At 53.8% G+C, this 14,313-nt stretch overlaps 1 protein-coding gene across 13 annotated transcripts in view; it reads right to left on the bottom strand.

Moving 5' to 3' along the window:
• The window catches only part of PKNOX2 (PBX/knotted 1 homeobox 2), a 309,100-nt gene that overhangs the window by 21,813 nt on the left and 272,974 nt on the right, over positions 1-14,313 (bottom strand). For 11 of the 13 annotated variants that reach the window (XM_060304245.1, XM_060304254.1, XM_060304248.1 and 8 more), the window contains 3 exons: positions 3,579-3,708; positions 3,041-3,138; positions 2,107-2,226 (listed from right to left, as the gene is read on the bottom strand). The exons of the other annotated variants lie outside the window; for them this stretch is intronic. In XM_060304245.1, the coding sequence (XP_060160228.1) occupies positions 2,107-2,226; positions 3,041-3,138; positions 3,579-3,708 (348 nt within the window). The remainder of the gene's footprint in view (positions 1-2,106; positions 2,227-3,040; positions 3,139-3,578; positions 3,709-14,313) is intronic. 13 annotated transcript variants of the gene reach the window in all.

The raw sequence follows: 14,313 nt of genomic DNA, 5'->3' as shown, positions 1-14,313 counted from the left end.
AAGTGACAGGAGTCAGCGGGGGGCACTGGCCTGGACGTCAGGCTCCTCTCCCTCCTATACTTGCCTTTTCTCCCCTCAGAAGTAAGGCTGTAGGTGTGTTCACATCAGTCTTCAAACATGCACAGGATGGGGGGAAGGAAAGGAAGAGAAGCGAGGGAACGAACATTTAATAAGCCCCAGTGTGCTAGGGTCTTTGCACTCATTTCACTGCTCCATCACGATCGCCACAAGAAGTGAGTGTGGCCAGATCACAGAGGAAGAGGGAAAGCCTAGATGTGAAGCTGGGTTTGGTTGCCTCAAAAGCCCACGAGCTTTCCACCAAACCCACAGCCCTACAGTTACACAGCAACACAACGTAACACGTGGCCTCCTCTAGGTCCATGGCTGGGGCCGGGGAGGTAGCCTGGGTGCCCCCAACTTGGGTGTTACAGCTCAGTGCACAGAGACAGAACGTCCCCTACAGAGGCCCTCTTCCCGGCGCTGGGGCTGGGAGCTTCGCACAGACACTGGGCTCTCAGGGCCACCAAGTCCATCTGAGCCCTCTGGCTCTCTAACAACATGGAAGAGAGAACAGGCAGGAGACCTGGGCATCCCCACCGCGAGCTCCAGATACTGAGTCAGAACAACAGGCCGAGCCTGCACCTGGCTTCATCCCTAGGCTCCGGGAGTCTCTCCAACCTCCTTTCCTGGCTTTAACCCTCAGCCTTCCAGCGCTTTCTCTCCAAATTTGGTTATTGTTTGCTCCCAAGGTTGTGCCTTCAAGATGTGCTTCCTCAGCAAACGCTGGGGCGGCCCCGAGTCCTCATTCCCCAGGGCCGGCGGGGAGGGTGGGGGGCGCAGAGCTCAGGCCACATCCCGCACCTCAGAGCAGTTCTGGCCATCTGCTGGGGGGCAGGAGATCCTAAGATCCCCAGATCCTAGGACCACCTGGGCCTGGGCGCCCTGGCTCTTGGAGGCACTTTCAAATAAAGGGCTGATGACTGATTAATTAGTTCCCACGATCCGCTGGCTTTGTCTCCTTGTCTCTGAAGAAAGAGTCCCCCTAACTCCTGATTCTTCCCCACACTTTTCCGACCAATATATCTACAGCCCCAAGCTTGGAATCTGTCTTCTGTCTGTGTGTCTATTACTCATGCCAGGCCAAGAGCTTGCAGTCCACTGGGAGCCCGCCTGTGCTCGAAGAATCTACCTCCCCACCCCAGACACACACACACACACACACACACACACACTCACTCTCTCTCTCTCTCTCTCTCTCTCTCTCAGCCCAGAGTCACTGGCTTTCTTTATTGCTCCAGCCCTTGAATGATACTAGGAGGTTGCTAGTGATAATAGCGTTAAAGTCACTTCTGATAGTCAAGGCCTGTCTGCTGCAACTTACACTGCACACAAACACAACTATCATCATGGTAGGTGCACAGGGCAGGTGCTTTATAAACATTATACTTAAATCTGAGGCCGTGTCGTCATTTTACGGAAGAGGCTATGAAAGCAACTGCTCTGCGTTTCTGAGCTCGGCTGGTTACGCGAGGCCAGGATTTCTGCCTGGGCGGCTCCTCCGGGGGGTGGGCTCAGCCACGGCTCCCCAGTCTGTGCCTCCTCTGGCTGCCCTGATCAGAGGGAAATGGACGCACACCCTCTGCTTCCCTCCGCACTGAGGACTCGGGAAGCAGAAGAGTCCTGATGGAGAGTCAGCATTTTCTTCCACGGGAGAGGGCAGGGGTGAGCATGGCTGACCGCGGGAGGAGGTTCTGAACCAGTAAGCACAGCCCCGGCTCCCACGGAATCTCACCCGGTCCCTGAAACCACCCTGTCCACTAGCCCAGTACTGCGTTCTCTCCAGAATGCGTCTGTCCCCATTCCCTCATCGATGTCACACTTTTTTGAGGCAGCAGCCGCAAGCACTGGAACTCCCAGCTGTAGGTCCCATTTAAGCCTCCCTCTGCCCTGGCCTCTGGAAGATGGTATCCCTATCAGAGGGCCTCTCTTTGAGGCCACACCCTCTGCAGATCTAGGGATGATGGTCTGGTGCCCCAGAGCTTATTCATACCCCACGCTGCAACTCCACACCCCAACACACACACACACACACACACACACACTCACCATGAGATGCTGGAAGAGCCAAGAACGCATTATATTGGTGGCATGCTTGGGCAAGACTCCTCGTTTGTTCTTGGACTTCTTATCCTCATTTTCCAGGAGGGAGGTGAGGTCAAGGTTAACCTTCAGGGCACGTGGAAAAAAAATCAGCATCAGCAGCCTGGCGGGCCAGCGGCTAGGGACCTGTTGCCATAGAGACAGCAGCCTCTCGCTGCCAGTCCCCTTTCCCAACTCATTCTGAGGGCCCGGGGGAGGTTACCTTTCCTGTCACCCAGCGCCAGCCTCTCAGAGGATGGGAGAAGGGAAGACGGCGAAGAGGGAGGAGAAGGGGATGAGAGAGGAGACAGAGGAAACAGGGTCATGCAAAGGGCACAGGAGAGAGAGATTGGCCGTAAACCATCCAACAGTTATTAGCATTCCTGGGGTACATTAGAGTCTGCACAGCGCTTTCCTATGCATTACCATGGTCAGCCCTCACATCAGCTCCGTAGGCTGGTGGGGCTAGTGCGCAGCTGGTGTCAATCCCTCATCTATGGATAAAAACTCAGAGGCTCAGAGAGGTTAGGTGACTCATCCGAGATGGCAGAGTTAATGTCAGATCTCGGGCCTCTGACTTCAGATCTTCTTACTCCCACCCTGGCTCCCTTGTGTACGCTCTACCCCACTGAGCTACAGAGTGGCTCGGAGTGTAGACCAGGAATAGGAAGTGCAGGATCCCTCGATGTAACCCCGAGAGGCAGCAAAATCCCAGTTGATAAAACCTTTCCAACACCCACCTTCTTTTCTGTCAAGTGGGGGTAATGATACTCCTTAGAGGACTAATGAGGATGTAAGGAGTTACCGGTGTAAAGTGCCTAGCAGGCAGTAAAGCGTCACGGTTGCCCTCCCCCAAACCCATGCACATACGCACACACCTACACTGCACACACACACTCACCTGTGTGTTCTGGATCTGGATGGCTCCCTGGGGGATTGCTTGGGTGACCACCTGACCCTGGGAGGTTACCATGGTAACCGGCTGGTATAAGGCTCCACCTGAGGAGACAACCACTTTTGGAGTCCCCTGCCATAGGGGTGGGTAGGAGTGAGGGCAAGCAGGGTTCCCAATGCCCTTGGCACTCACGTGTAAACACCCTCTACTCTGGAGGCATTCAGCCCCTGTGGAGGAGGGGTGGGACGGGGATGGGGTCCAGAGAATAGAGTCTCTCTGTGTGTTTGGCGGAAGGGTCTCTGACGGGCTTATGAGACTTTGACCCAAATTTGTTCCAAACCACCATCATCAGGTCTTGCTAACCATCTATAAGCTTACAGAACACTTTAGTCAAGAAACGCAGCTGGAAGCCCCTCCCTCGGCAGGGGGCACCTCTCCCATTTCCTAGGACGTTTTGTTCAGTGCCCTGCCCCCCAACCCTGGAATTCCCTCAGGGCCACCCGGCCTCCTCCCAGGGGTGTTCCCCACAATCCGCTGCACACACCTGACACCACTTGTGAGTTGACAGTTGTCATGGCGATGTTGCCCTGCTGGAGCGCTGAGGCTGGGACCACAATCCCCTGGGGGTTATTGGAGACTCCGGACATGGAACTGGGGGAATTCTGCAGGAGGTCCTGGCAGTAAGGGAGGCGTGGTTTGTGACAATGCCACTAAGAGCTTAGATGCCACAGCCCCAAATTTCTCCTCTCCCCTCCCCCTTCCTGCCTTGCCTCCTCCCTTTTCCTGCTCCTCTCAGACCCAAATCCAGAAAGCAATTCTCATGGCTCCCTAGAAAGTGTGAAGAAGGCTCAATCTGAAAAAAAACTAACCAACAATAGTCATGCATTTAGCCATTCCATTCCCCTGCAAACCTGAGACATAAATTATCCCAGAAACCAGTGGTCCGCACCTTGGCTTCACTTTGCAAGTTCCGGTATCCGTACCTAGGTTCCATCCCCGGCGATTCTAATTTAATTGGTCAGGGGTGTGGCCAGGGCTTTCGGCGCGGGGGTGGGGGGGGAGGGGCGGGTGTTGAAAGCTCCCCAGGTGATTCCAACCCCAGCCCAGGGCTTCACCTGCACATCCTTCGCACTCAGTTGTCTCCAGATGCCCCACCCCCACCGCAGGGCCTCGCTTCCCCGTACCTGTATCGCAGCACTTATTACACCAAGATCCACACAAAGGGGCCTCCGACATATTCTCTTTGTATCCTTAGCACGTAGTTTAGGGCCTGACACATCACGGCTACTAAAATATTTGCTAAATAATAATAAAATATAGCCGCCTGGCCCCTTCATAACCTGTCTTCCAGGAATCTCGCGTGAGCCTCCCCTCTGCCAGCCTCGGGCACATTCCATGGGCTGCTTCCTCTCCCTCAGGCCCCCAACACAGAGCCCACCACGGAGGTCCCCTCCGCCCCACACTGTCACTGCCTGCCCGTTTCCCCCAGACAATGCAAAGCAGCTAAGAAAACCATTTTTCCCCCTGGTACCCTCATCATTGCCACGTAAGAGCTGGGCTAGGATCGCTTAGACTTGATGTAGAGGGACAGGAAGGAAGCTCGGCCGTGGGTCTCCAAGAAGGGCAGCAAGGCCTCCCTGCTTGGCGGCCGGGCGCTCTGCTCTGCTCGGGAGGGTTTGTGAGGAAGGAATTGGGTGTGAGAGGTCGGGGTCTCCAGGCTTCATCTGGAGACAGCAAGGCAGGCGCGAATGAGGTGTAGTGCCCGGAGCCAGGAGACCCACCAGGGTCGCTGAGCGCCTAGCCTCCGGTGCCCCCGACCACAGGCCCACGTGTAAAAACAGGGCTTGAACCGGGTAACCTGCCCAAAAGGCCAGCTGGAAGGAATTAGGCAGGAAAACGGCCAAGGAAATAGGGGGAAAAGGAGGCCCCTGGCTTCCTAGCTTTGGTTTTAGGACCAGAGGAGCTTGGGCCTTCGGCTGCAGGAAGGTCTAGAGTGTGGAGTGAAGAGAAACGTGTGCTTGGAGGAAACCTGGAGCCAGTGACGGCACACAGGGAGCGACAGACAAAGGAGAAGCATCAAAGGCCGGGGGACAGCTAGGGCGCATCACCTCCCAGACCCTGGCACCCGGGAAGCCGGCCAAGCCTCTCACAGAGAGAGGCAGTCGGTCCTGACTTACACGTCTCATTCGATTCAGCTGCTTAACCCCCCTTGGCATCTCCTCCGAGCTGCCTTTTCTACCCTCCTGTACTGTCCGGCTCAGGGCTATAAATACGCAACAGCGGGGCGGGAGCCTGGCTTCCCCTCCTCCACGCCGGGGCCTCCCATCTGGCTCCTGGGAGGAGGCCTCGCTCCCATACTCGGCTCACCTCTGCGACTGTGACCTTGGGGAAGGGAGGGAGCGGCTCCTGCCTCAACTTTTCCTTTCTGGGATCGGCGAGGGCCTCCCCACCAGCGAGGTTTATTCTTTGAGCAGAGTTCTTGGCCTTCTCATTTGTACAGCTCCGGGGTAATGCTGAGTCTGACCTGCAGAAGCCTAGAGACTGGAAGGGCCCTTACAATCTGAGTATTTCAGCTCCCTGAGGTACAAATAAGGAACTGAGGCTTAGACATCCAAGCGACTTGCCCACGGTCCCCCAGCTGGGTAGCAGCAACAGGGCTAGAACACAGTCCTCCGTCCTCCACAAACACTGGACCCACACCCTGTGCCAAGAACTGGGCTGCAAGGTGCTCCTGGAATCACAGCAGTTCAATAGCTGTTGAAGGCAAGTGAGCAGATTAAAAACAGCCCAAACCTGGAAGTACGGAGACAGCGTGGGCACCCAAGGAATGAAGGTGGATTGGGAATTAGCACCTCCTGCCTCAGTCTCTGGCTCGTTGCTAACACCCAGGAATCCTCAAAGCCTGACTCTTCAGCTGTGAGTCTGCTCCAAGCTTGAGCTCCCCTCGTCCCAAACTCCCAGCCAACCATTCTCCCAGGGTGTAAAGCAATACTGAGATGACGTGAGGCTGAGGCAAACGTGGAAGGTAAATTTAATGGGGGGTGGGGTATCCACTCCATGCCACTCACCCTAAAACTAATGGCAGTGACTTTTCAACAATCTCTGGTTTGGAACCACCCATGCCACAGTGCTCGTCATCGAATAAGGATATTTGGGAATTTCAAACGTAAAAAGTTGTCCCAGACTTTCTCCTCCAACCCCACCCCCTGCCCCATCGGAAAAAATATCCAGCAAGGTTAGAAAAACACAGGCAAAGCCAGTAAAATAAATATAAGATGTATGCCTTGGGATTCAACCAACACATTTTTACTAGCAGAGGCCAAAGGGTGAGCCATCACCGGCGTATTCAAACTCTGGCTGGCTCTCAGACTTGTGGCTTGGCTAGCCTCCATGCCAGCTTCCCCAGTTTAGGTAACTAAAGGCAATTTATGCATTGGCTCAGACCCTCCTCTTTCCTACCCTCTCCTTCTACTCTGGGTCTTTGCTGGGAGGTGCTAAGAGGCCAAGTTACATTAGTAAAGGAATGGGACTGAGAACTTCATGGGTAGAGACCGTGGGCAGGGCCTGGGCTGGCCCCACCTTAGCTGGGACAAAGAGAGGAAGCGAAAACTTGGCATCCCAGGGTCTGGGGAAATGATATTCATCTCTTACATTTGAAAATATGAGCTGTTTCACAAACCTGCCTGAGAACTGGGGTGTTTTTTTGTTTTGTTTTTATTTATTATTGGCTACATCGGGTCTTAGTTGATGCATGCGGGATCTTTCGTTGCAGCACGAGCTCTTCGCTGTGGTGGCTTCTCTCTAGTTGTGCAGCGCGGGCTCCAGGGCGTGTGGGCTCTGTAGTTTGTGGCACGTGGGCTCTCTATGTGAGGCGCGCGAGCTCAATACTTCTGGCGTATGGGCTTAGTTGCCCAGAGGCACGTGGGATCTTAGTTCCCTGCCCAGGGATCGAACCCGTGTCCCCTGCATTGTAAAGCGGATTCTTTACCACTGGACCACCAGGGAAGTCCCCACTGGGGTGTTTTTTTAAGACACAGATTCTTAGGACCATTGAATTAGACCATCAGCAATCTGTGTTTTTTAAAAACCTCCCTCACATGGTCCCAAAGATCAGATGGGTCTGAAAACTACCTATTTATCATACACACTGAATATCAGAGAGCATTCTTTCACTGTGCTATTTCATTTTAATCTCACCACTACCTATGGGGTCAGCAGAGGAGAGATTCTTCTATTTGCCTGAAGAGGAATTGAGGTCCAGAGAATGGAAGTGACCTTCTTGAGTCACATGGCTCTGCCTCGAACCCAGGTCTTCTGGCTCCAGGTGTAGCACCGATGCTCCCATGGAGAGATGAACTTTGGAGTGAGACAGCCAGGCTCCAAGGTAAGCACAGTGTCCGGCACATTTAGGCACCCAATAAATCATTTCCCACTTCCTTTGGCTAAAGTCGCGCCACTAGGGAATGACACAACCAGGGTTTAAAACCTGTCCTAGACACGTAGGGCCTCGTGGGTTCCTCACTTAGCAACAGCAGAGGTTCATCCGGGGCTGCACGCCTAGCAGTGGTGGTCACACCTTGACACATGCCCCTTCGTTCCTGCCTCCCTGCCTTCGGTGTTCCTAGGCCAAGGCCAAGCCCCAGAAGTCAAAGCTGCGGTCTCTGTCCCAGACGAGCTCCGAGACTTGACTTTGCAACTATTTCTGGTCACGCCTTAGTTTCCAGCCCGCTAGAACCTTGTCTCTACAGAGACAATGGGGCTGCGTCTCTGGAGACCGTGCACCGGTCTTTTCTGAGGAAGGATCTACGACAGCGGCAGTGGGAGCCCCCTGGGGAGAAGATGTTGGCTAAGCACACAGTGTTATTATCTTCTCGACAGCTTCCTCCTGGGTCTCAACAGACTCCAAACCAGGTAGATGGTGCTCTGCCTAGACCCACACAGAGCTGTTTCCTGCCAGGCTCCTTGGCCTCATGAAGAGGCTAGAAGCACATCTGGTAGTTTCAGTGACATTTCAACATCCAGAGACTCACATCCCTGCTTGAGTTGTCCAGGAACCAGGGGCTGAAAGCTGCTTATCCAGTCCAGGAATTCTTTGCCGTGATCAGGAGCATGGCAGTGGTGTCCGCAAGCCTCTGGAAGCTGCCGGAAGGCTGGGAATCATGGGCACTTTCCTGGCTCTTCTGGTGGAGCCGTTCCATCGGGCTGGGGAGCATCAGTCTCTTACTTTCTAGTAGGAAATGGGCCAAAAGGCTGAAAACTTAGAGTTCCCCAGCAATGACGTCTTTTAGGGCATGGACCAGGTGACCAAGAAGTCAGATGGAAGTCAACGAGCTGGCCTCCACAGACCTCATCCCACTGTTGCTCCTTGTGTGCTGTTTCCCAGAGACACAGAGAGGCCAAGAGCCTCTCGGGAGGGGCACAGCGAGGTAGGGGAGCAGCTTTAGGATGGCTGAGAGCTTGCACTCCTGGACGCCACCCGTGGGCCAGCTTCCAGGCCCTCGCGTCCTGGGGCCATCAGTCATTCTTTCTGAACCACAGTGGTCACTGGGTGAGTTTTACTCCACATTTCATTTTTGGAACAAAAAAAGATGACTTGTTCAAAAGGAAGCCATTACTAAGAAAAAGTGAAAGGCTCTGCAATTACTTTTGGAAACGGAGGGTGGAGACGGCGGGGAACAAATGAACTGGCATTGACTGTGAACTCTGACACGATGGTCTGATGTCAGCCCAGGAGGAGCTGTGTCAGCCCCTCGAGCCATCTTTCTTCACTGTTAATAGCGAAAGGGCTTATGCTGCGTGGGAAGACTTAATTTCCACTCAAGGAAGAAACTCCTGGAAGAAACCACGATGGTAAGAAGAAATGAAGGAGTGAAGGAAAGGACTGATTAGAAAAGTTTTCCTTTAAGTTATTTTGAAATAGCTGTAATTTTTATTGTACTAGGATGCCTGTGAAACAGGGGAGTGAACTGGATGACGTTGCGAAGGCCCTTCCGGTTGGGGATTTTTGAAAAACCAACGCCATTCCCTGGGATGTATTGTGAGTGGGTGGAGGGAGTGGGGGGGGGCAGCGGGAGTGGGGGCCCCGGCTATCTGCCATCCCCCCCAAGGCCACTAGGGGTCTCTGCTGATCCACCAGCCCAGACCATCCTCCCTAAAGCCTCCGGAGCCTCCCAGGAGGACGGGTTTGTTGCTAACTTGCCTAGACTGGGGGTGGGGAGCTGGGCTGCTGGAGAGCTTGTCTTGACCCACCCGGGCAAGCCCTCGGCCCATCCTCTTGACTCCCTTAATGCTCCCTGTCAGCCTGATATGCTGGGCAGGCAGCACCGGGGTTCTCTCTCATGCGCGTTGCAGGGTTTTTCAGGGAAAGAGGGGCCTTTCTTTGAATTCCCCCAAACTGCCTAGCACAGCGCTGGGTGCAGGATAGATGCTCAGTAGATGGGTGGCCTGAGTGGGCTTCAGCCTGGAGCGGGGTGAGCGTGTGCCTTTGGGGGGCAGGGACATTGCCACTGTCCCCAGACACCGTGTTCTTGGCCGCGTCCCTCCAGTGCTGGCAGAGCCAGCGTGCTGTCTCAGGCTGGGAAAAGCTGGGTTCCCAAACCCGGGGAAGCCAATCACATGTACGCAAGCCACCTAATCCCATTCCTGTTCCACTCCAGTTGGGAGCTTTCGTCTCAAGGGAACAGCAGCTGCTGCTGCTCTTAAGGAACATTCCCTCAGAAAGAGGGAGCCGCTCAGGTTTCTGAGCCTGGCAGGGCCGCCCCCTTGGGGTCCTGGTCCCTGAGCGGAGGCCGGGGGGGCTGGGAACCCAGAAGGGACAGCCTTAACGCCCATAAAGGAGAAAGGCAGTGGAACTCCCGGAACTCAGCTTCCTGTCACTTGGGTCTGGGGGTGTCCCCTTTTCATCTCAGCAGTGACCTTGCAGGGTAGGTCACCACCCCCAGCTCAGCCATGCGGCAGAACTTCCAGGGGCTGGGCTGAGGTGCTGGCTTCCCACGCCCTTGGCCTCCAGCTAATGTTGAAAATGCAAACTCTGTGGGTCAATAGGTAAGTTTCCCCTTCCCCAGGTGAGGATGTACTGATGAGTTCCCTTCCTATTTTTCTGGAGAGTAGCACAGCTGCAGAGTTACGTCTGGTCGGCTGAGCCCGGAATCTCAGAACCATGCTGACTCTGTGGCCTCTCCCTTCCCTACTTTCAATCTATTAGCAGATCCAAATTCTTGCTTCCCAGCCATTGGTTTCTTACTCGCTGGTCTCTGAATCCCTGATCTACAGCTAGGTAGGGTCATGCCTCCCCACCCAGGGCCCAGGACGCTTGGTTCTCCTTCCTACGTGTCACAGAAGAAGTAAAAGGATCTAGTAAATGAAAATAGACTCATCCCTGACTCTGCTGCTTCTTAGATGTGTGACCTTGAACCAGTGACTTAACTGCTCTGAGTTTCCCTTTCCTTGGGTATAAAATGGAGAAAATAATGTGCACCTTGCAGGCTGGTTGTGAGGCATAAGCAAGATAATCTATGTCAAGCACCTGGTACACAGAGTGCTTGGGACCAGGGAGCTCAATAAACGTGGACGTTCTCCCCTTTCTCTGCCAGTTCTTCCCTGAGCAGCTCAAAAGGTGGCCAGTCGGTTCATTTGTCTCCAGCGCGTCTCCAATCCTTACCCCGTTGCCTACATTCTCCACTGCCTTTAAAGTCTTTGGCGATTGGCTGTGGTGATCAGACTCAAAGCATAACATCCCACAAATTTGGCCGCAAGATACTCCATCATTACATTCGCAGTTAGAGATTGTGTCACAGTGGTTTTCATGCCCTTGGAACCCAGCAAGCTCATTGGTGCTTGAACAGATGCACATGGCATGAGTGAGTGATGTTTCCCCCATACCCCGGCCCCTTCTCTGCAGGGACTGTGAAAGGCTCTCTCTGTCCCTTACCTTCTCCAGACTTCTCTCTACCCTGGGAACATTCACACTGAGAGCCCCCAGGTAATCTGCTAACTGCCCTCCACTCCCCCAAGCTTGCCTGAAATGCCCACTCCTCTAGGAAGTCCTCCCAAGGCCAGTGAATCTACAGCTTCTCCAATCACAATAGGATTTGAAAGTCCTCCTGCTGGCCTATTTGATCCTTACAGAGGTTTGCTCGTCCTGTCTCTGGGCAGGAACAGACAATGGCCATGAGGGCATGCAGGCTGGGGCCTGGGCTTTCCCCGGGGAGGAAGACGGATGCTGAGTGGTGACTGGGCAACCTCAGGCCATACACATGCTTTGCTCAATCCAGACCCCTTCCGGCGGCTGCCTTCCTGCCCTTCCTCAGGGTCCCCTTGCCCCTGAGCACTCTGTGCTCAGATAATTTATCTAGATCCTTGGGTGTGACTCAAGCTCCCTCCCACTGAGATTGGGCACTCATCATGGACAATCCCCTGTGTTCTCCCAGGACCTAGCGGGGTGCATACAGTAAGCTGCCCCTAAATGCTCGGCAAATGCATGAGAACTGTGGCTCTCCTGATTTGCACTGGAACAGAGCTGAGGTTTAATCTCCACGGGGAAAGAAGGATGGATTTCAGGTCAGACTAATGCTTGAGGGGGGCGAGCATGAGGGTCTCTCCAGTGGAATGGTTTATTTGGGGCCATCAAGGAAGGGCTTCTTCACTGAGGATCTGCCCCCACAGGAAGCCTGGGTTCTGCCGAGTAAGAATCCTGGGTGTCATTAGGTGCAGGCAGGGCAGGGTGGCCTCCTCCAGAGGGGAAAGGACAGGCTGTGGCCCAAGTCCTTGGAAACCCCGGTTTAGCTTTCCTGCTTGCTGAAAGCAGTCTCCCCCGCTCCGAACCCCCTTCCACCCCCCCTTCCCCATAGAAACGGAAGGCCACGCAGAGAGTATGCCCCGACCTCGCAGAGCTGGATGGGGACACAGTATGGCATCTGAGAGAGGGGGACCAATTTGAATAAAAAAACATCTCCCACTCTGCAACACAAGGCTGAATGATTAGCACACAGGCAAAACCATGAGCCAGCAGTTTGCAACAAAGCTGGCAGGCGGCTGGAATGTTGATCCTGAAGATCGTGTTCCAGAGGGGAGACACCCCTCCCCAGGCCAGGCTGGGCTCGGCGCGGCTATTTCAGGCTGGGGGGATTAAGGTCGCACCATGACGAATGTGTGCACAGACACGCACACGCACACGCACACACACACGCTCCTCCTCTCTCCTCCGCCAAGCTGGCTCCCACGGCCGGACCCCAGTCAGGCCTGCCTCCTGCACTGAGTCTCTTGGCCCCGAGGGTCTCTCCTTCCTGGGAAGGCCCAGGCCAGCCCGCGCCCACCTTGGCGAGGCAGAGATGGGAGCCTGACCTGGGGATGTGGACGGGGCAACGCGGGGCACATCCTGCTCACCTTCTGCCGGACACACACCCGGGACGCTGCACTGACCCCACCCCTCCCCTCCCCCCACGACTGCCGCCATCTCTCTCTCCAACTCCTTTCTGCCTCTGCCTGTCTTCAGTCTCACTCTCCTCTTCCTCGGTCTGTGTCTCTTTGTCTTTGTTGTTCTTTTCCTCTAGTTCTTCAGCCTCTCCGTACCTCCCTCGCAAACGTGACCATTGATATTTGTCTTTCTTTCCCTTTGTCTTTCTCCCTACTTCTCCTTTCCTCCTTTGCCTTCCTGTTGCCTCCCTTGATTTCTCTCTATATTTCTCATCATATTACTTCTTTCAACAGATATTTACTGGCTGCCTATCATTCACCAGGAGAGGAAAACGTGAAGTCACATGGGATATTTACCATATAAATGGCCTACTGTGCCCAGGAGTTAGTTGAGAGGAAGAAAAGCCCATGCTTTGGGGTGGGGTGTCAGGGAGGCCTCCATGGAGAGAGCAGCCTTATTATTGCCGTTGGGGAAGAGGCTGGGTTTGGTCCTGCAGAGATGTGCCGTCATCACCCAAACACACAGGCGTGGAAAAATAGTGACCTACGAGGGCATCAAATGTCAAGTGAAAGGATGTGAAAACTCTGGGGGGCAACTGGGCTTTTCAAGCAGGAGAATGGCTTGAATAGAGCTTCAGAAGATAAAGCAGCAGCAGAAGGCTGAGGTGTGCATATGTGAATGTGTGTGTGTGTATGTGTGTGTATGCCTGTATGTGTGTGTGTATGTATGCATGTATGTGTGTATACATGTATGTGTGTGTATGTGTGTGTGTGTGTATGCGTGTATGTGTGGGGGGGAGGGCTTCGAGGTAGCCAGAGAAGACAGAAGAGCAGGTTAGGAAGCTATGACAGCAGCTCGTGTGTAATCACCTTATTTACCCACTGAAGCCTGAACAAGTAGGTGGGGCCAGCGAGAGGAAATGAAGGGACAAATCTGAGAAGCAGCAAATGGGACCACCTCGCTAAGTGTCTTCTCCTCTCTTTCTTGGTGTCTTTGTTTTTGTCTGATTGTCTGAGTTCCTCTTTCTAAGCGGATCAGAGGCCTTTCTGCAGTGGTCACCCCAGGGCCAGCTTCACTGTCAGGCACAGATGTGATGCTTACAGTGATAGGAATCAAAGTTCCTTCCTCTTTCCTCTAAGCTCAGAGGCACTGAATGCAGGGATTCCCCAGGAGGACTGATTTTTGCAGATAGCATCTCCGAGGCCTGGCTCACCCAGAGCCCACGTTATCCTTCTCTGCTAACCCGCGTCTCCAGTGACCCTGCTTTCTGCACATAAAGTTGTCGGCCCGGAGAGCCCAAGCCTGAGGGGGCCACTGTGGCTGCAAAGCCCTCTGGCCCTCCTTTCTTCTCCCACTGCCCTGGTACACCCCCGATGCCAGAGCTCGAGCTGGGGTTGGAGGGCCCAGGAGGGAAAACCCAGGGCCTCTCCAAGGACCTGATTATTTCCAAAGACTTGTGCTAATTTTCTGATATGATCCTTACATCTCTGTGAGGCACTAAATCCTCATTACTTTTCCTGACCGATGCATTCTAATTAGATCAACACTTAAAACAAATTCACAATAGCCACAGGATGGCTTTCCATCTCATTAACTCCTCACTTATTATTTTCATGAAAATTACTGATAAAAATGTGCATCTCCATTTGGTGAGGCCTCACAGCCTCCTTGGCTCCTATCTTGCATCTCTCCCATCACCGGGGCTGCGCAGCATCGCCATGGTAACCCACAATAATAGAAACTAATAAATTACAAACGAGATGCTCGTTGAGCAATTATTGTCCTCTTTTATGCAAGTTTCTTGCTAATTTTGATCATAAGGGAAAGTACAATAAGACTCTGAAGGAATGAGTCTATTTCAAGA

Source organism: Globicephala melas, chromosome 8, assembly GCF_963455315.2.
Source record: "Globicephala melas chromosome 8, mGloMel1.2, whole genome shotgun sequence".
Lineage (NCBI taxonomy): Eukaryota > Metazoa > Chordata > Mammalia > Artiodactyla > Delphinidae > Globicephala > Globicephala melas.
The sequence above is the reverse complement of the archived record's forward strand: the minus strand, read 5'-3'. Positions and strand labels throughout refer to the sequence as shown.